At 44.1% G+C, this 17038-nt stretch overlaps 1 protein-coding gene across 1 annotated transcript in view; it reads right to left on the bottom strand.

Moving 5' to 3' along the window:
• Positions 1-2759: 2759 nt before the first annotated feature.
• Positions 2760-17038, bottom strand: part of atp1a3b (ATPase Na+/K+ transporting subunit alpha 3b) — a 31500-nt gene continuing 17221 nt past the window's right edge. Inside the window, exons 2-21 of the mRNA XM_072680512.1 lie at positions 15370-15489; positions 14188-14247; positions 13357-13560; positions 13151-13264; positions 12911-13045; positions 12711-12828; positions 11916-12184; positions 11393-11591; positions 10759-11003; positions 10383-10575; positions 9944-10256; positions 9716-9866; positions 8556-8724; positions 8220-8374; positions 7788-7911; positions 7538-7683; positions 7214-7344; positions 6310-6411; positions 6073-6164; positions 2760-5493 (exon numbers count right to left, since the gene is read on the bottom strand). Coding sequence (XP_072536613.1) covers positions 5465-5493; positions 6073-6164; positions 6310-6411; positions 7214-7344; positions 7538-7683; positions 7788-7911; positions 8220-8374; positions 8556-8724; positions 9716-9866; positions 9944-10256; positions 10383-10575; positions 10759-11003; positions 11393-11591; positions 11916-12184; positions 12711-12828; positions 12911-13045; positions 13151-13264; positions 13357-13560; positions 14188-14247; positions 15370-15489 — 3069 coding nt within the window. The 3' untranslated portion in view covers positions 2760-5464. The remainder of the gene's footprint in view (positions 5494-6072; positions 6165-6309; positions 6412-7213; positions 7345-7537; positions 7684-7787; positions 7912-8219; positions 8375-8555; positions 8725-9715; positions 9867-9943; positions 10257-10382; positions 10576-10758; positions 11004-11392; positions 11592-11915; positions 12185-12710; positions 12829-12910; positions 13046-13150; positions 13265-13356; positions 13561-14187; positions 14248-15369; positions 15490-17038) is intronic.

Below are 17038 nucleotides of genomic sequence, written 5' to 3'. Positions count from 1 at the left end.
TCAGCTGCCTCTTTTAAACCCGTCCAGCTTTGAATCTCAGCAGCTCAGATTCCATTCTTTGAATTTATCCCATTATTCTGAGGCGCTCTCGAGACTGCGGTGCTGAACATCCCAATGGTCCCTTCTGACTGTGTGTTAGCATTAGCGTTAGCCTCCTCTACACGGTTCTGAACAGGTTCTTCAGTGCTGGTTTATAAGCAGAGGAAGGCAAGCAAATGGTTCTGCGGTTCTCCCGCTGGCAAAACGGTCAGAGCAATTCAGTGAGAGGTTTTGTAAAAGGGTCAGATATTATGGTCTGTTTTCAGGTTCCACTGTAAAATAGCTCCACCCTGCAGAACCTTAACTCCTTTATGTACCTTCTGAGAACGTCCGCTGTAATGTCCTGTTATGGAGCCTTGAGGACACTAGATGGCGCTTTGAACACCGTGGTTAAAACGAAGGCTAGCAGATATAGCCGATATCCATAAAAATATGGCTGTATTGGCCTGACCTGAAGGGTTCCCTGCTATTGTACTACCCTATGTGTGTATATTTTCTAAGGTATGTGAATGACCAAAAAAAATGAATTAAATAAATACAAATTTAAAAAATAAAATATAAAGAAAAAAAGAAATTCAAATTAGTCCTAATTGGCTGATGTCCAATCAGCATTGGACTATTATTTGAATAGTATTAATGTATTATTAGCATGCATTATTTGCTTATGTGGTTTAATGGTATATTCGATAATTTAAACAAATAAAATAAAATAAGATTTAATAGAACAATATTTTTGGTCTTATTTTTATGATCTATGCAGTCGTTCAGCGTTCTCCACACACCTGGAAAAGCTTTTTGCGTGACGTCCTTCATCACAATCACGCCACGTTCCCTATGGCTCCTCCCTTCTTTGACCTCTCTGACATTTTCCCCCATGACAAAAGTCCCTGCTGCCCGTCTCATTTTTTTCGGTTGCTGTAGTGATGACCTTGCAGAACGACCTCCCCGTGCTTTAAAGCGTACTGCGGCAAAAACAGCAGCCGATCGATATCCCATTACTGTGGTGCAGTGAGCAGAGGGAGGGAGGGCGACAAACTGCAGTGCGCTTACTCCAGCCACCCTTTAGACAGAGTGTGTGTGTGTGTGTGTGTATGTATGTGTGTGTGTGTGTTTCAGTGTGTTAGTGTGTGTGCGTGTGGCCTGGCCTGGCCTGCTTACTTTTGCAAGTCAGGACTTGGTGCTGATGTAGAAGGATCTGGAAAAACTGCCGCTCTCAGCAGACTGACAATGAGTCACCCTTAAAGAGACGCCGAACCAGCTGGCAGCATAAAAATACACCCGCATCAACATTTATTACTATAATTAATATCACTGAAGGCCTGCAGGACCTTTTCCGTTCTGCGGATACAGTTAAAATGGTTAAAAATAGGGCCTTGTGTTATGCTGGCTGGCCGTGTCCCTGTATTCTCTTTATTTTATACTTTAGTACAGGATGAATTTAGTAAATTAATATAGGAAATTCATAGAGATTAGGGATCTGAGTAATTCCAGTAACCTCGGCCAGATTCACCAACGCTTTCCTAATAAAAAACGTAGGATCTTATACGATAAGATTCACTTATAAAGTAAAACACTAAGATAAATTACACGTTATTAAATATTCAACAATTTAAGAAGCTATTAAAGCAGCAGTCCTTAAGATTCAACCATGGCGCTAATGCCAATGCCGCTGATAAAAACACTACTGCAAACATGGAAATATCAGAATGGCAAGCGCAATTACACAATCTCACCAGAGAGGTCTCCAAATCCCAAAAATTTACAGACTGTCGCTTTAAAGCAGCAGTCATTAAGATTTTTTTTTACTTCATCTGAAAGCAGTAGACTGCTGTGCGACCGTCCCTGCCCAAGCCTAAAGCCGAAAGAGGTTCCAGCAGTGTTTGCTGATACCCTGAGCAACTACGACGCTAATGCTAATAGCGCTGATGAAAACAGAACGACTAATGCAAGAGCTGCTGCAAACGTGGAGATATCAGAACAGCAAGCGCAATAACACATTCTCACCAGAGAGGTCTCCAAACCCCCACATCCCCTAAACTTACAGACTATCACTTTAAAGCAGCAGTCCTTACGTCCCTTAAGGGACAAAGCTACTGCGGTAAATGCCGGCAGTGTGCTGCACGACCGTCCCTGCCCAGGCCTAATATAGTGGTCTGGTAGGTTTTTCCGGCTAATGCTAATAGCGCTGACACAAACAGAACGGCTACTGCGAGAGCTACTGCAAACGTGGAGATATCAGAACGGCAAGTGCAATTACACACTGTCACCAGAGAGGTCTCCAAATCCCCCCAACTGTCAGACTGTCGCGTTAAATATTCTCTTAAGCAAAATCTTATTTTCGGCTGATGTTTCAGCTGAACTGCGTTTACATTTGCATTTAGTTTGCTTATTTAGAGCGACTTACAAAAGTGCTACATTCTTAGCTACCTTAGCTAGCTTGTAGAGGCTAAATACTACTAAATACTCTAACCTAAGAACTCTTGGAGAGGACAAAGAAGAAGCCAGTGTCATGGTCAGATGAGATAAAAGGTTGACCTGAGACATTCAACCCCTGAGAACACTGTACCCTGTACCCACTGTTAAACATGGTGGTGGTAGTGTTGGTAGTTGGCTGGGGCTGATTTGCTGCTAGTGGAACCAGTATTCTGCCCAGGAAAGAGCAGTTCAGGCAGACACACTCTTTAGCGACATGCTAATGAGGAAAAAGAAGACGCGCAGGCTTTGCTAGGTTGTATTAAATGTTCTAGATGTTTTATTGGTGTTGGTTTCATTGCTTTCAAACATTTGATTTCTACTATTTGTCTCGTAGTTATTCGTCTTGTCTTTCTTTAGTCTCACCGCCCACACCTCTCAGAGATGGATGCAGCCTGAGGCAGACTGCTACAGCGCACTGTCCCCCACCTTACACACACACACACACACACACACACACACACACACAACCTTTCACGCTCACACACTCACAGCACAAGATCTGGGGCGGCTCCTCGCACTCGTTTCCTGATAAGCCCACAGTTGATAGCCCCCTACACACCAGGTTCGCTGGTTCAAATATCCTGCTAGCCTAGCCTAGCCTCCAGTACCTCTCGCTAGCACGCACAGGTTGCTGAAAGACCTATTCTTTTTAAAGTAGGGAGAAAAACAAAAACGCGAAAGAGCGTTGCATGATATGAACGATCTAATCTAATCAACTTCCGATCATTTTGGATATGTGCAAAAATCTGATAACCATGATCGACCACTGACCCCAGATTCAGTCGATCAGCCAAGCCATGTGTGATGTCTGACGTGGGCTTCTTTAGTTCAAAACAGATGATGCTAAGCTAACGTTGCTAACAAACACTGCACTTGGACTGTCGAGATTCTAGCCGACTGTATGCTAACGAACAAACCTCATACCTGTGTAAGGGCATCCGGTCGTATAACACACCCCCTAGAGGTCCAGTTTGAATGGGAGTGGGGCATTATTTGTGGCCGACGATGTAGTGGCGGAGGTTCTTTAAGGTTCTTTAAACGATGCCATCGAAGAACCGCTTGTGGTTCCATCAAAAGAACGCTTGTATTATGTTTGAGTGGAAGTGTGAAGAACCCTCACATGTGTCTTATACAGATACAGTAGTTCAACAGTGGTTCTTCTACAGCCTTGATCAAAGAACCATTTGAAGAACCTTTATCAGGGTGGCCTGAATGAGGCCTAAATGTTAACTAGGTTCAGTTTTTGCTGCATTTTTTTATTACTTGTTTATGTAGCTTTTTAATAGATGCTTGAGAATTGCCATCAGCAGCCAGAGCCACAGGGAGCACAATAGGCATTGCTCTCTCCGGGTGGGTAGATGGCTCTCTAGCTCTCACCAGATCACTTCAGTGTGATGCTGGCCGGCACGGGCGTCTGTTAGCCCCTTGCTAGTACCCGACACTGGTTGCCCGGCAACAGTTGGAAAAAAGGAGGTGGATCATTGTGACTGGGTGGGGCAACTGGCGAAAATTTCAAAAATTGGGGGGGGACAATTAAGAACATTTGAAAGTTGTGAAAATCATAATCGGTGACAGCCTACGCTTAGTGTTTGTTAGCAACATTAGCCTAGCCTGGCTTCTATTTTCTCAAACTAAACAAGCACACAGACTGCCAGCTGATTGCCTACACAGCTAAAAGTATAAGCTCCTGGAGGAACGTTTAGAGGTTCTTCAGTTTGAAACTGGAGGAACCTTTTTCTTCGACAAACCTTTTCTGGAAGGTTCTTCAAAGCGCCTCAAGAGGTTTATTAACAGCGCACGTCTGTGGTCAGGGATTGATTATGGATGTTTGATTTTTTGCCCATCAGGCCTGATATGGAATTGCATAACGATAAAATGCTAGTATGATAAGACACGGCACGTAGCAATAAGAACTTATATATATGTGGAGGAGGGGAAGGGGAGCAGAACCTGGTGTGTTTGGATTCACAATGGCAGTAGAACCAGAAACCAAAGTGCGTACTGATTCTCTACTCCATACCTGATAGTAGACATCATGTTTACGCCTGCATTTACCTGCATATACCGCTGGATCTGCACTCGCGCCGAGCGTAAAAACGAGGAGCGCGAGGGAACCGTTCTTGCGTTGTTTTTGCCTACTTTTATCGGCGATCACACCTCGGATTGAGTCTAGACTGACGTTTGATATTTTGTTCCAGTTTCTAAAACAGAGATCTGAAAGAGTGCGGGTGGTACGGGGCTACTGCAGCAGGAAACACAAAGAGAGAAGGTAGCAGGTGGGAGAGCGAATAATCACACACAACAGAACAGAAGACTGAAGCCCAGGAGGACGCCGTCGCCTTGCTCTGTGGCTGACCTCGCAGTACCAAGAAAGGACGAGCGGGGGCGACAGAGAGCAAAAAGGAAAAGGAACAGGTGGAGCGATGGAGGGACGGGACGGGGGGTTGGGGGGGTGGTGTGAGGAAGGGGCGCAGGGCTGGCCCTCGGTTAGCCGGTTCCCACTCATACACAGCATACACACACACACACAGTCGCGGACGTAAGGAACGTTTTTTCTACGTACCCGCGTACGCTCTCCGGTTCTGCGCCGAAAGCTTCTCTCGGATCTACATAATGATTATGCAGCTGCCATTGGTAGATATATAGTAGACGTTATGTACACACCCGAGTGAAAAGACATGCAAAGAGTATTATAGGGCGGTTTAAGGGTGGTGGGGGGTGGAGGGTGGTGCTTTTTGGGGTGATTTGGAGTTCGGAAGGTGCTTCGCTGTTTGGTTTTTCTCTTTGGGGCAGACGTGGTGTCGGCTCTAAGCTGCTGTCTCTCTCGATGGGGGGTGGGGGGGAGGTGTAGAGCGCCTGGTTGTGCGTCTTGAACGGGGGCGGAGGGTCTGGGTGTAGAAGAAAAATGGAAGGATGCAGGGGCGGGAGTAAAGAAGGAGGAACTCGTCGATCAATAGTACGTCTCCTTTTCCACCCAACCTGCGAGAGAAAGAGAGAGAGAGAGAGAGAGTCACTACATCCATTAGCTTCATTAGCCGATACGCTAAACACTCTGGATGTCCAGGAAGGCTTTAGACCAAGGGTTGGAACATTGCTTTCAGGACCATTTGATTGCATCCTGCCACACCAGACTCTTAGGAGGTCAGGTACTGATGTCAGAAGACCTCAAAAGATCCTTGAGGAACTTCTGGAAGTTTGAAGCTGTGGAGGAACCTCATGTGCTTTGAGGAACATTTTAGTTAAGAAAAAAAGGTTCCTCGAAGGTTCCTAGAAGCACCTTAAGAGGTTGCTCCACAGTGGGGGGGGGGGCAACTCGGCTGGCTATCCAGTAGCATCATAGCTAATACAGTCGAGGGGGTGGACCAGCTCAACTGTCTAACTAGTGGCATGCTAGCTACATCGGCTGGCTAACAAGTAGCATGCTAGCTACATTGGTTCCTAAATGGTCGTAAGATGACGTCAGAGGGGATACGATGTCACGACACCGGGATCTGCTCGTTAACATGCTAAATAACAGGCCGGTGTGCTGTTCCATTAATGAGGTGGTCGGCGACGTACCTCCAGGGTTTCGGCGCAGGAGAAGCTTTCGGATCTCGTCGTACACAAAGATTAAGAAACTGTATGGGAACGCGCAGAACCACCAGGAAGGTCTGGACAGGAGAGAGAGAGAGGAAAAGAGAAGCTGGTTATCATCTCCACTATCATGGCCTCTCTGTGTAGAACATCAACAGTTCAGTGTCCTGCCTACTGTTTAATTCTCCATATTCCTGCATGGGAAGGTGGAGCGCGGCTTACTTTAGTGGGTACATCCTGAGGGCCACGTCCATGCCTGGGCAGTAGGATAAGAACGCAGCCAGAGCCGTCTCCTCAAACAGGCCGAAGATCAGGATCTTATTTCTGTAGAAAGAACAAGCAAGTACATTCGCACTCAGCCGCTGTTCTCACTTTCCATGACTCCTACAGCAGACAGTATACCAATATCCTTTAGTTACTGCAATCTTGGAGACATAAAGTGCTGTTGGATCATTGACATCTGGTAAATTCATGGAAATTCTGGTGAAAATGTGTTCAAATCTTGGAGAGTGCTTGTTGAAATCTAGTGTAAATTTGGTAAACATTTGGAGAATTGTTGGTGAAATCTGGTGACAATTTGTAACATTTTGTTGAAATCTGGTAAAAATGTAAAAAGTTCTGAGAAAATTCTGTTGAAATCTGGTGAAAATTCCACAAAAGTTTGGTGAAATTGTATGGAAAAGTGTAGAAAATTTTGGTGAAAATGTGATAATATTTTGGTGAAATTTAGGTGGAAAATATGATGAAAAGCTAGCTGGCAAAATCTGATGAATAGTTTTTGGTGATGTTCAAAGTTAGGAGAAATGGAGGTAAAATTTAGTTAAAATTCTGATTATATTTGGTAAAATGATGTTCAAATTTTGTTAAATAGTTAAATTATTGTTACATTTGGGTGAAACCTAAGTTTTTATATATATATATATATATATATATATATATCAAAACTATATATTGTAATGTTGTGCTGCACTGATTAACACACATCTGAGCCTCAATTTGACAAATATATGGCAGCTGATTATAGAAATATTGTAAATTAGTAAAAAATTATTAAAATTATTATAAAAACTCATTGTTACTTGCAGCCTTAACACACACACACACACATACACACAACAAAACTCACTTCATGCCCTGCTGGAACACAGAGTTGCGTCTGGTCTTGCAGATGATCAGGTCAGCCCACTGCACCACAACGATACTGACAAAGAAAGCTGTGTGGCAGGTAAACTCTACAATCTTCCTCTGCTCATATGTCTGCAAAGGAGAAGCATGAGGACCTTGTGAGAATCTATTCCAGTTATCCAGCTATTCTGGATAAGAAGTGGAGGTTTTATGGCTTTTGCGCTTCACTAGCATCACAATAGCAGCAATTTCAGAAAGCTGTGTTTTTGCCTGTCCGCACGAAAACACTTGAAAACAGAGCCTCAAGCCGTCAAGTAGTGCTTACCCACTGCTGTCCATAGCTGTCCTCGAGGTCATTGATGGAGCGGTCATCCCAGTTGAGTCTGATGCCCACCAGTACTGAAGGGAGGAAGCCATTCTCAGCCAAAATCACAAAGTAACTGAAGAAGCCGCCCAAAGCCTGGATCATACCTGCACAGAAACACACACACACACACATATACACACTCAGCAAAAGGTCTGTATGTGTGCCAAAAAGGGACAGATAAAGATAAAGGTGCTTGTGGTAAACTGACCGATCTGTCCATAGGCAATGCTAATGAGACGCTCGTTGACCAGTTTGTCCCTCATGGGGTTCCTGGGCTGCCTCTTCATGATGTCACTCTCAGCCGCCTCGTAGGCCAGTGAGATAGCGGGAACCTAGACAAAAAAACTCTCTTAGATTCAAACAGGCTGTTTCTGTGACTCTGCCTTTAAGACTGATTTATGCAAATGGGCTCTCTCCTGATTGGTCGAGTTTTAAACAAAAAGCACTCTTCTGGGCTTCTGAGAACCGCTGAAAGAAATGAGTCAAGTTGACAAGTCGAGTGGGCGGAGATATGCAAATGAGCTGTGTTTTGTAACAGTCCCAAAAGGAAGCCCAAAGTTGATAAGACAGTAGTCATGACCCCAGCTGATGCTGACCGTCCATAGTGCATTATCAAGATGTCGTGGGGTTAATGACTCACCATGTCTGTGCCCAGGTCAATGCAGAGGATGGTGATGGTGCCCAGGGGCAGCGGGATGTTGACGATGATGAAGAACAGGAAGGGGGTGATCTCTGGGATGTTGCTGGTCAGAGTGTAGGCGATGGATTTTTTCAGGTTATCAAAGATCAGGCGACCTGGAGGGAGAAAGAGGTGTATTATTATTATTATTATTATTATTTGTTTTTTTGTATTATTTTTATTTCTCCAATATTTCATCCAGCATTTCTGTCTCCCCACAAACCAATCTGATCTGGGTCACATTAAGGCTTTTGCTGAGGAAAGACTTGTGATGTCTACAACACACAAAGCACTCACCTTCTTCCACTCCAGTAACGATGGAGGCAAAGTTATCATCCAGCAGGATCATGTCCGCAGCCTGCTTGGACACGTCGGACCCTGAGATTCCCATGGCAACACCGATATCGGCCTTCTTCAGAGCGGGGGAGTCATTTACACCATCACCAGTTACAGCTACGATAGCCCCCTGAGAGACAGAGAGAGAGAGTGTGTGTTTTACTCAATGGGTAACCATACTGTGTAGTACTATAACAGTATAGTATAGTAGAGTAGAGTACAGCATATACAGTATAATGTACAGAGAAGTACAGTAAGGTGTAGTGTAGTACAGTACAGTATATTATAATGTGGTACAGTATATTATAGTGTAATATAGCACACTATTATAATGTAGTACAGTATATTAGAATGTGGTACAGTATATTATAGTGTAATATAATACAGGATATTATAATGTAATACAGTATTTTATAGTGAAATATAGTACAGTATATTATAATGTGGTACAGTACCATATATTATAATGTAATACAGTATTTTATAGTGTAATATAGCACAGTATATTATAATGTAATATAATACAGGATATTATAATGTAATACAGTATTTTATAGTGTAATATAGTACAGTATATTATAATGTGGTACAGTACCATATATTATAATGTAATACAGTATTTTATAGTGTAATATAGCACAGTATATTATAATGTGGTACAGTACCATATATTATAATGTGGTACAGTATATTATAGTGTAATATAGCACAGTATGTTATAGTGTAATATAGCACAGTATATTAGAATGTAGTACAGTGTAGTATAGTACGATACAATACAGTACAGTGTAGTACAGCATGGTACAGGGTAATGTAGTACAGTACAGTTCAGCATAATGAGGTGTAGTACAGTGCAGTATAGTACTGTGCATGGTAGTGTAGTACAGTATAGTATGGGGTAGTGTAGTATAGTACAGTATAATTTAGTATAGCACAGTACTCTGGTGTAGTACTATGTACTATGATATAACACAATTACAGTGTAGTACAGTAAACTACTCCACTTATTATTGCAGTATGATCCAGCACTACAAGGTACAGTACCAACCTAAATGTCCCCATAATGTCAGCAAAACTAGATTTTGCCGCTCGGGCATGTCTGTGCATGTGTTTCTGAGCACCTGTCGCTGGCAGCCCTCCACAATGATGAGTTTCTGCTGGGGGGAGGTCCTGGCAAAGACGATCTCGGTGTGGTTGCGCAGAATCTCGTCGATTTGGTCCTGAGACATGTCCTTCAGCTCTGTGCCGTGGATCACACAAGCTTTGGCATCCCTGCAACACACACTGAGTTATCCCCTGCGGTTTATCAGTGAGCGCTATCTATCAGCCATCTGGTCACCATTGGTTACCTGGGGTTGACCTGGCTGACTGGGATGTTGAGGCGGGCGGCGATGTCCTCCACAGTCTCGTTGCCCTCGGAGATGATGCCCACACCCTTGGCGATGGCCTTGGCCGTGATGGGATGGTCACCGGTCACCATGATGACCTTAATACCAGCCGAGCGGCACTTCCCCACTGCATCGGGCACGGCGGCACGGGGCGGGTCGATCATGGACATCAGCCCCACGAAGCACATGTTGTCCGTCTGGAAGTTCACGTCGTCCGTGTCGAAGGCGAAACCTTTGGGGTACTGATCCTCAGGCATGAGGAGATGGCAGAATCCTGATAGGGGAAAAAGCAGTGGACAGAGTTCAGTAAACCATCACACAGCACTGGTCAACACGTCTGCTCCCAGTTTATCCCAGTAATGGCTGGTGCTGGATAGTAGAGTGTGGTACAGTCTCTCACCCAGCACTCTCTCTCCCAGTCCTCCCAGCTCCAGGTAGGCATTCTGGAAGGCCTCCTTCATCTCCTCGTCCATGGGCTGCTCCTTGCCCTGTATCATGATGGTGGAGCAGCGGTCCAGGATGCGCTCTGGCGCCCCCTTCATCACCAGCAGGTAGCGGTTATCGTTGGGGTCCTCAGTCTCATGGATGGACAGCTGAGCAAGGAAGAGGAGGAGGTGTTTAACTGGTCTAACTTATCTGTGAGGGGTTACACACGGGTCTCATCTGGGTTGTTGACTGGAGCACGGGGCCTAGATGGGATGGGATGGGACCCGTGCAAGATTAAGGTGGGCTGTAACAATGGGCCCACCTGACACCTGGTTCCTCTGAATACTGACCTGGTATTTGTTGGTGGAGTTGAATGGGATCTCAGCCACTTTCTTGTTCTTCTCTCTCATCTGTTTCACGGAGCCGCAGGAAAGCTCGATGCACTTGAGCAGAGCCGACTCAGAGGCGTCACCCGCCACGTCCCTCTTCAGGATGGGCAGAGAGTCCTGGCCTGCCTTGAACACCGCCCTGTTGCACAGGGACGCCACACGGGCCAGAGACACCCACGTCACTGAGGTCTTATCGAAGGATGCGCCTACAGAAACAAAGTGTAGAGTGGCATTAGGTGTGGGGTGCCCGAACCCCAACTCCCCAACTCATCCCAAAAGTAGTGGATGGAGCACCACTATCCATCATTCCAGAGAACACAGTTGTTCCGCAGCTCCACAGCTCAATGCTGGGGGACTTTATACCCCTCTAGCCCACGCCTGACATTTGGGACGGTGCCAATAGCTTCATCATGTTAATCCCCTTTAGATAATCCTAATCTATTGGCAGTACTTCTCTACAGGGACTAGACAAGCTGTGTGAGTGCATTTGCACATCTGTGTCAGCGATGGGTGCAATTTAAAGTACTTTAAGTTTCTTTATTATTCGGAAGGGGTGTCCACAAATATTTGGACATGTTGCGCAAGGAGAACTGACCGGACTGGTCCTCGGTGGTGTCAGCCTCATGGATCTGGTTGTCGAACCACATGTGGGCCACAGTCATGCGGTTCTGCGTGAGGGTTCCGGTCTTGTCCGAGCAGATGGTGGAGGTGGAGCCCAGTGTCTCCACGGCCTCCAGGTTCTTCACCAGACAGTTCTTGCGGGCCATGCGCTTAGCTGTGAGGGTCAGACACACCTGGCGGACGGGGAGATGGATGCACCTGTCATGTGCTGCACTTTACTTTATACTTTACAACTTTATAACTCATCGTTATATAAAAATATAAAAATAACAAATATATTCATATTTACAAAAAATAGTTTCATTTTAATTGTATACAGTGTGAAAATCTACAGCTATGCTTTATTTAAATGTGTTTCATTAAATATATGAATATATTACTTTCAGCTCAATGAGCACTGATATTCGTAAGATTCTGTTGATCATGCATTTATGTGTGTGTGTGTGTGTGTGTGTGTGTGTGTGTGAATAAGTGCGGGTCGTGTAAAGAACGCTCACAGTGACAGTAGCCAGCAGCCCCTCAGGCACGTTAGCCACGATGATACCGATGAGGAAGATGACGGCCTCAAGCCAGCTGTAGCCCAGGATGATGGACAGGATGAAGAAGCTGATGCCCAGGAAGACGGCCACGCCCGTGATGATGTGGATGAAGTGCTCAATCTCCTTGGCGATGGGCGTCTTTCCAGTCTCCAGGCCGGAGGTCAGAGTGGCAATGCGGCCCATCACTGTGCGGTCACCGGTGCATACAACAATACCACGAGCCGTGCCTGTGAGAGAGCGAGAGAGAGAGAGAGAGAGAGAGAGAGAGAGAGAGAGATCAGAGATTTTGTCTCAGTGGTATCTGGGCAGATACAGCTAAACAAGCTCTCCCATTGGTTAGGACTCCACTGTTAGACCTGAAGGCCCTTCTGATTAACCACCAACACAATAAGGAACTGACTGAGGAATCAACCAATCGCGGCACTCCGGGTCTTCTGGAGGTTCTGGATGCTATATCAGATATAAAACCTGGTAATCGAACCAGGATTCAGTCAGGCAGTGTAATTATTGAAAAAATTGTTATTTATTATAAATAGAAAAAGTAGAAGATCTTTTTGAACCTTTGGAGGTTCTTTAGTTTGAAACTGCGCTTTGAGGAACCTTCCAGAAAAGGTTTTTTAGAAGAAAAAGGCTCCTTGACGGTTCCTCAAGGCACCTTAAGAAGACCCTCCACAACTGAAGAACCTCCAGAAGTTCCTTGAGGATCTTTCAACGGTCCAGAGAATGAGGGAAGGGCCGAACACGGGTTGGTACCTTCTACGCAGTTGGTGGAGAAGAAGGCGATGTTGCGGGTTTCCAGCGGGTTGTCGTGGGTGCAGTCTGGCGATCGCGTCTGTGGCTCTGATTCGCCGGTCAGAGAGGAGTTGTCCACCTGTACACACACGGAGAAGGTCAGATTCTCACCGGTCCTGCGGGTTCTACGACCCCATGCCCTGCTGATAGACAGGGTGTACCTTGCAGCCATGTGAGGAGATGATCCTGAGGTCAGCAGGAATCCTGTCTCCTCCTTTCACCTCCACAAGATCTCCTGCCACCACCTCCTCGGCATTAATCTGCATCTTCTCTCCTTCGCGGATCACCAACGCTTGCTGTGGGCGGGCCGAGAGCGTTACACACACTCATACACACACACACCCACATACACACACATTGCTACGGCATCTGGTGAACACACGGTGGGCAATGGACAGTACCTGGGGCACCATGTTCTTGAAGGACTCCATGATCTTGGAGCTCTTGGCCTCCTGGAAGTATGAGAAGCAGCCGGTGATGATGACCACAGCGGACAGCACGATACCCAGATAGAGCTGAGAGAGAGAGAAAGAGAGAATATTTAATATGATATTTTTTCACATTTCACATGTGTGTGTGTGTGTGTGTGTGTGAGAGTGTGCCTCACATTGTCCCCGGCAGGTTCATCCTCAGTGGCTGCTTGAATGGCGTAGGCCAGGAAGCAGAGGATGGCTCCGATCCACAGCAGGACAGAGAAGCCTCCAAAGAGCTGCCTGCAGAACTTCACCCACTCCGGGGTGGTGGGGGGAGGGGTCAGAGCATTCGGACCGTCACGGAGCAGAAACTCTGCTGCCTTGGCGTTAGTCAGACCCTGAAAGATAGAGATAGAGAGTGTTAGAGTAATTATTACATATATTAATATAATAAATATATAAATAAATATATATATATTTAAAAAAAAAAAAAAAAAAAAAAAAAATATATATATATATATATATATATATATATATATAATTTAAATATAATTATTAGCTACATAATATTTTGATTACCTTATATTTTTTGAATATATAAATGTATTACAATATTATAGAATATAATTTATATAATTTATATATATATTTTTTTATTATTATATATAATATAATATTACTGGATAAGACTGAATTTGTTTTTAAGTGGGGTCAGTGTTTTTGGAAGCAGAGCTGCAGAAGGCCGAGCAACGCTGTGTTACAGTGCCATCTAGTGGCCAACTTAACACATGAACGCAGAATGAACAGATCACAGGTCCTTATTAAGCCCCCCTTAAACAACAAGCACACAGGGGTTCCACAATTCCACTGCAACACCCCCCCCCCCCCTCCATGTTTAACCTTAGTCAGCAGCCATGGATATACTGCTTCCTTTTTGTGTGTGTGTGTGTGTGTGTGTGTGTGTGTGTGTGTGTTTGCAGGGGAGAGAGATACAGAGAAAGAGAGAGAGAGAGAGAGAGACTTACCTGAACTATGTCTGTCTGGAATTTCCGGCACACTTCTTCCACAGACATCTTGTGTTCGGTCTAGAAAACAGTTTTTAAAAAAATTAGTATTAAATAAAAGAAAATCAATACAATTATGTACATTTTTTGATTCAATAATAGAGATTTAATAATAAGAGATTTGAACTGATTCAGTGCAATTCAAAACCTGAGTTTTTAAGTGGGTTTTTTTATGATTCAATACAGTGTAATACCTGAGTTTTAAAATGATTCGCTGCTTGAGTGCTGAACTGATTCAGTACAATTTAATACTGGAATTTTAATTGATTTGATCCTTGAGTTCTGAATTGATTCAAATCTTGAGTTTCAAATTGATTCTATAAAAAACGGAAATGCCTGAGATTAGAAATTATTCAGTACAATTCAATTCTTAAGCTTTGAACTGATTCAGTACAATATTTAATGCAATATACTGAATTGAGTTCTGACATAATTCAATGTGAGTTTTATTCAAATAAGTTCAATGCTTGAGTTTTGGTGTGATTGAAAAAAATTCAATACTTGCAATATAAAACTTTACGAGGTTTGAACTGATTCAATATGATATTCAATTGAATTGATTGAATCCAATTCTAGATTTGGGTTTTGAGTATGATTTAATACCTGAGTTTTGATTTCATACTTGAGATTTGAATTGATTCAGTGCAATTCAAGAAATAAGGTTTGAACTGATTCACTACAATATATGAAATAAATTCAATCAAATTTAATGCTTGAGTTGTAAACTGATTCAGTATAGTTCAATGCTTGAGTTGTAAACTGATTCAGTATAGTTCAATGCTTGAGTTGTGAACTGATTCAGTGTAGTTCAATGCTTAAGTTTTGAACTGATTCAGTGTAGTTCAATGCTTGAGTTTTGAACTGATTCAGTGTAGTTCAATGCTTGAGTTTTGAACTGATTCAGTGTAGTTCAATGCTTGAGTTTTGAACTGATTCAGTGTAGTTCAATGCTTGAGTTTTGAACTGATTCATTACAACTGGATGCTGAAAATAGATTTTCTTTGCTTTCTGAGGTCCAGAGATCTTATTTACCCCTGACACTGCTGTGTGTGTGTGTGTGTGTGTGTGTGTGTGTGTGTGTGTGTGTGTGTGTGTGTGCTGATAACTAATTGCGTTTGTGTGTGGGAATCAGGGGACTCTTACCAACGGGACTTCCTTCTTCAGATCATCCAGATCCTTTGTCCCTTTCTTATTCTTCTTGGGGGAGCCCTTATCATCTTTGTCCTGCGTGGTGGCCACGCGGTAGCTGTCTGACCGCCCATACTGAAACACACACAGGACATCCGGTCACTCAGGACAGCTCAGGACAGCTCGGAATTCACAAACTATTAAAACTCTTCTTTATTGCTAAACTGTTGTCATTTGGCTGTCTTCACATATGAATGGCACATGTTTACAAACTGTGTCCAACTCTTTAAAGGGCCCATATCCCATAATTCCATGCACCTTAACCCCCCCTCACTCTACTTCTAATATGTGTGTCCTTTTATGATCCAAAAACAGCCCCCTTATAGATCGTCAACCCTTCGATTTACACAGGCTGTTTTTGGTATTGCTCCTTTAAGATGAATATATGTAAATGAGCTCTGTTCTGATTGGCTGCCCTCTACTGGGCCTCACAGAAGAAGCAGTCTGGGCTGAAACAATCCTTATGAGTCCAGCACGAATGGGTGGGGGCAAAGCCAACACAGGACAAACAGAAATACTGCATATTGGCCCTTTAATGTCAAAAAGGAGGTAAATTAGGTTTTTTGCATATGGGCCCTTTAACAGACATCCACAGGAGTGTATTGTTAAAAACCGCCCCCTTTTTTCTGCTCTTTGTCGGATTATTTACATGTCACTGGATTCTTCAAATAACACACATCACACACACTCACACACACACACTGAAAGACCTATGATGACTCATTGTCTTCATCAAAGAGCCTCTGATTAGATTGGCCGTCTGGTCTCAGGCTCAGATCTGAGCTAGATAAAACGGTCCGAACCACACATGCTCTCGTACACACGTAAACACCAAACACACACACACACACACACACACACACACACACACACACACACACAGGTTAACCAGAGTGTACTGGAACACTTTCATGCTTCAAAAGGACATTAATTGGTGTATGGTGGTCTCTGTTGTCCATTATCAGTATAAGAGATGAAAGATCACAGCATGACTATCTCTCTGTGTGAGTTCCATCCACGAGTGGAGAACTACAACCACCAGGGGGCGTCCACCCTTCTCAGCTGCCACCCTTTTTTTTTCTTCCTAATCCCCAGCTTAACGCCGGCTGCATGTTGGGGGTCGAGCGAGCACCACACTAAGCTCTCTCTCTCTCTCTCTCTCTTTAGATCTTAACACTAAGATGCACTAAGATGGGACAGTGGGCCCTGATTAGTTAAAGCTAATTAATGCAGCTGCAGTTGCTATGGTAATCCTGGTGGTAACTATGGTACTGCAAGGTAGTTAGTATGGTTTTCCAGATGGTTACTTGTGGGTTGCTAGGCAGTTGCTATGGTATTCCAGATGATTACTAGTGTGTTGCTAGGCAGTTTGTATGGTATTCCAGGTGGTTACCAGGATGCCCCCTGGTGGTTGTAGTGGTTACTTGTGTGTTGTTAGGCAGCTGCTATGATACTCCAGGTGGTTACTAGTGTGTTGCTAGGCAGTTGCTATGGTACTCCAGATGGAGTGGGAGCATTAATGCGTCGGTATTGATTAAGTATCACAGGGTAATTCTAGCAGCCCGGTCGTAATTCACACTGGATATGGCGCTTTCTCCTGAAGAAGGACCGGAGCCAGGAAGCC

Source organism: Salminus brasiliensis, chromosome 5 (assembly GCF_030463535.1).
Source record: "Salminus brasiliensis chromosome 5, fSalBra1.hap2, whole genome shotgun sequence".
NCBI classification, from domain to species: domain Eukaryota; kingdom Metazoa; phylum Chordata; class Actinopteri; order Characiformes; family Bryconidae; genus Salminus; species Salminus brasiliensis.
Note: the sequence above shows the minus strand (reverse complement) of the source record. Positions and strands in the feature narration are given on the sequence as shown.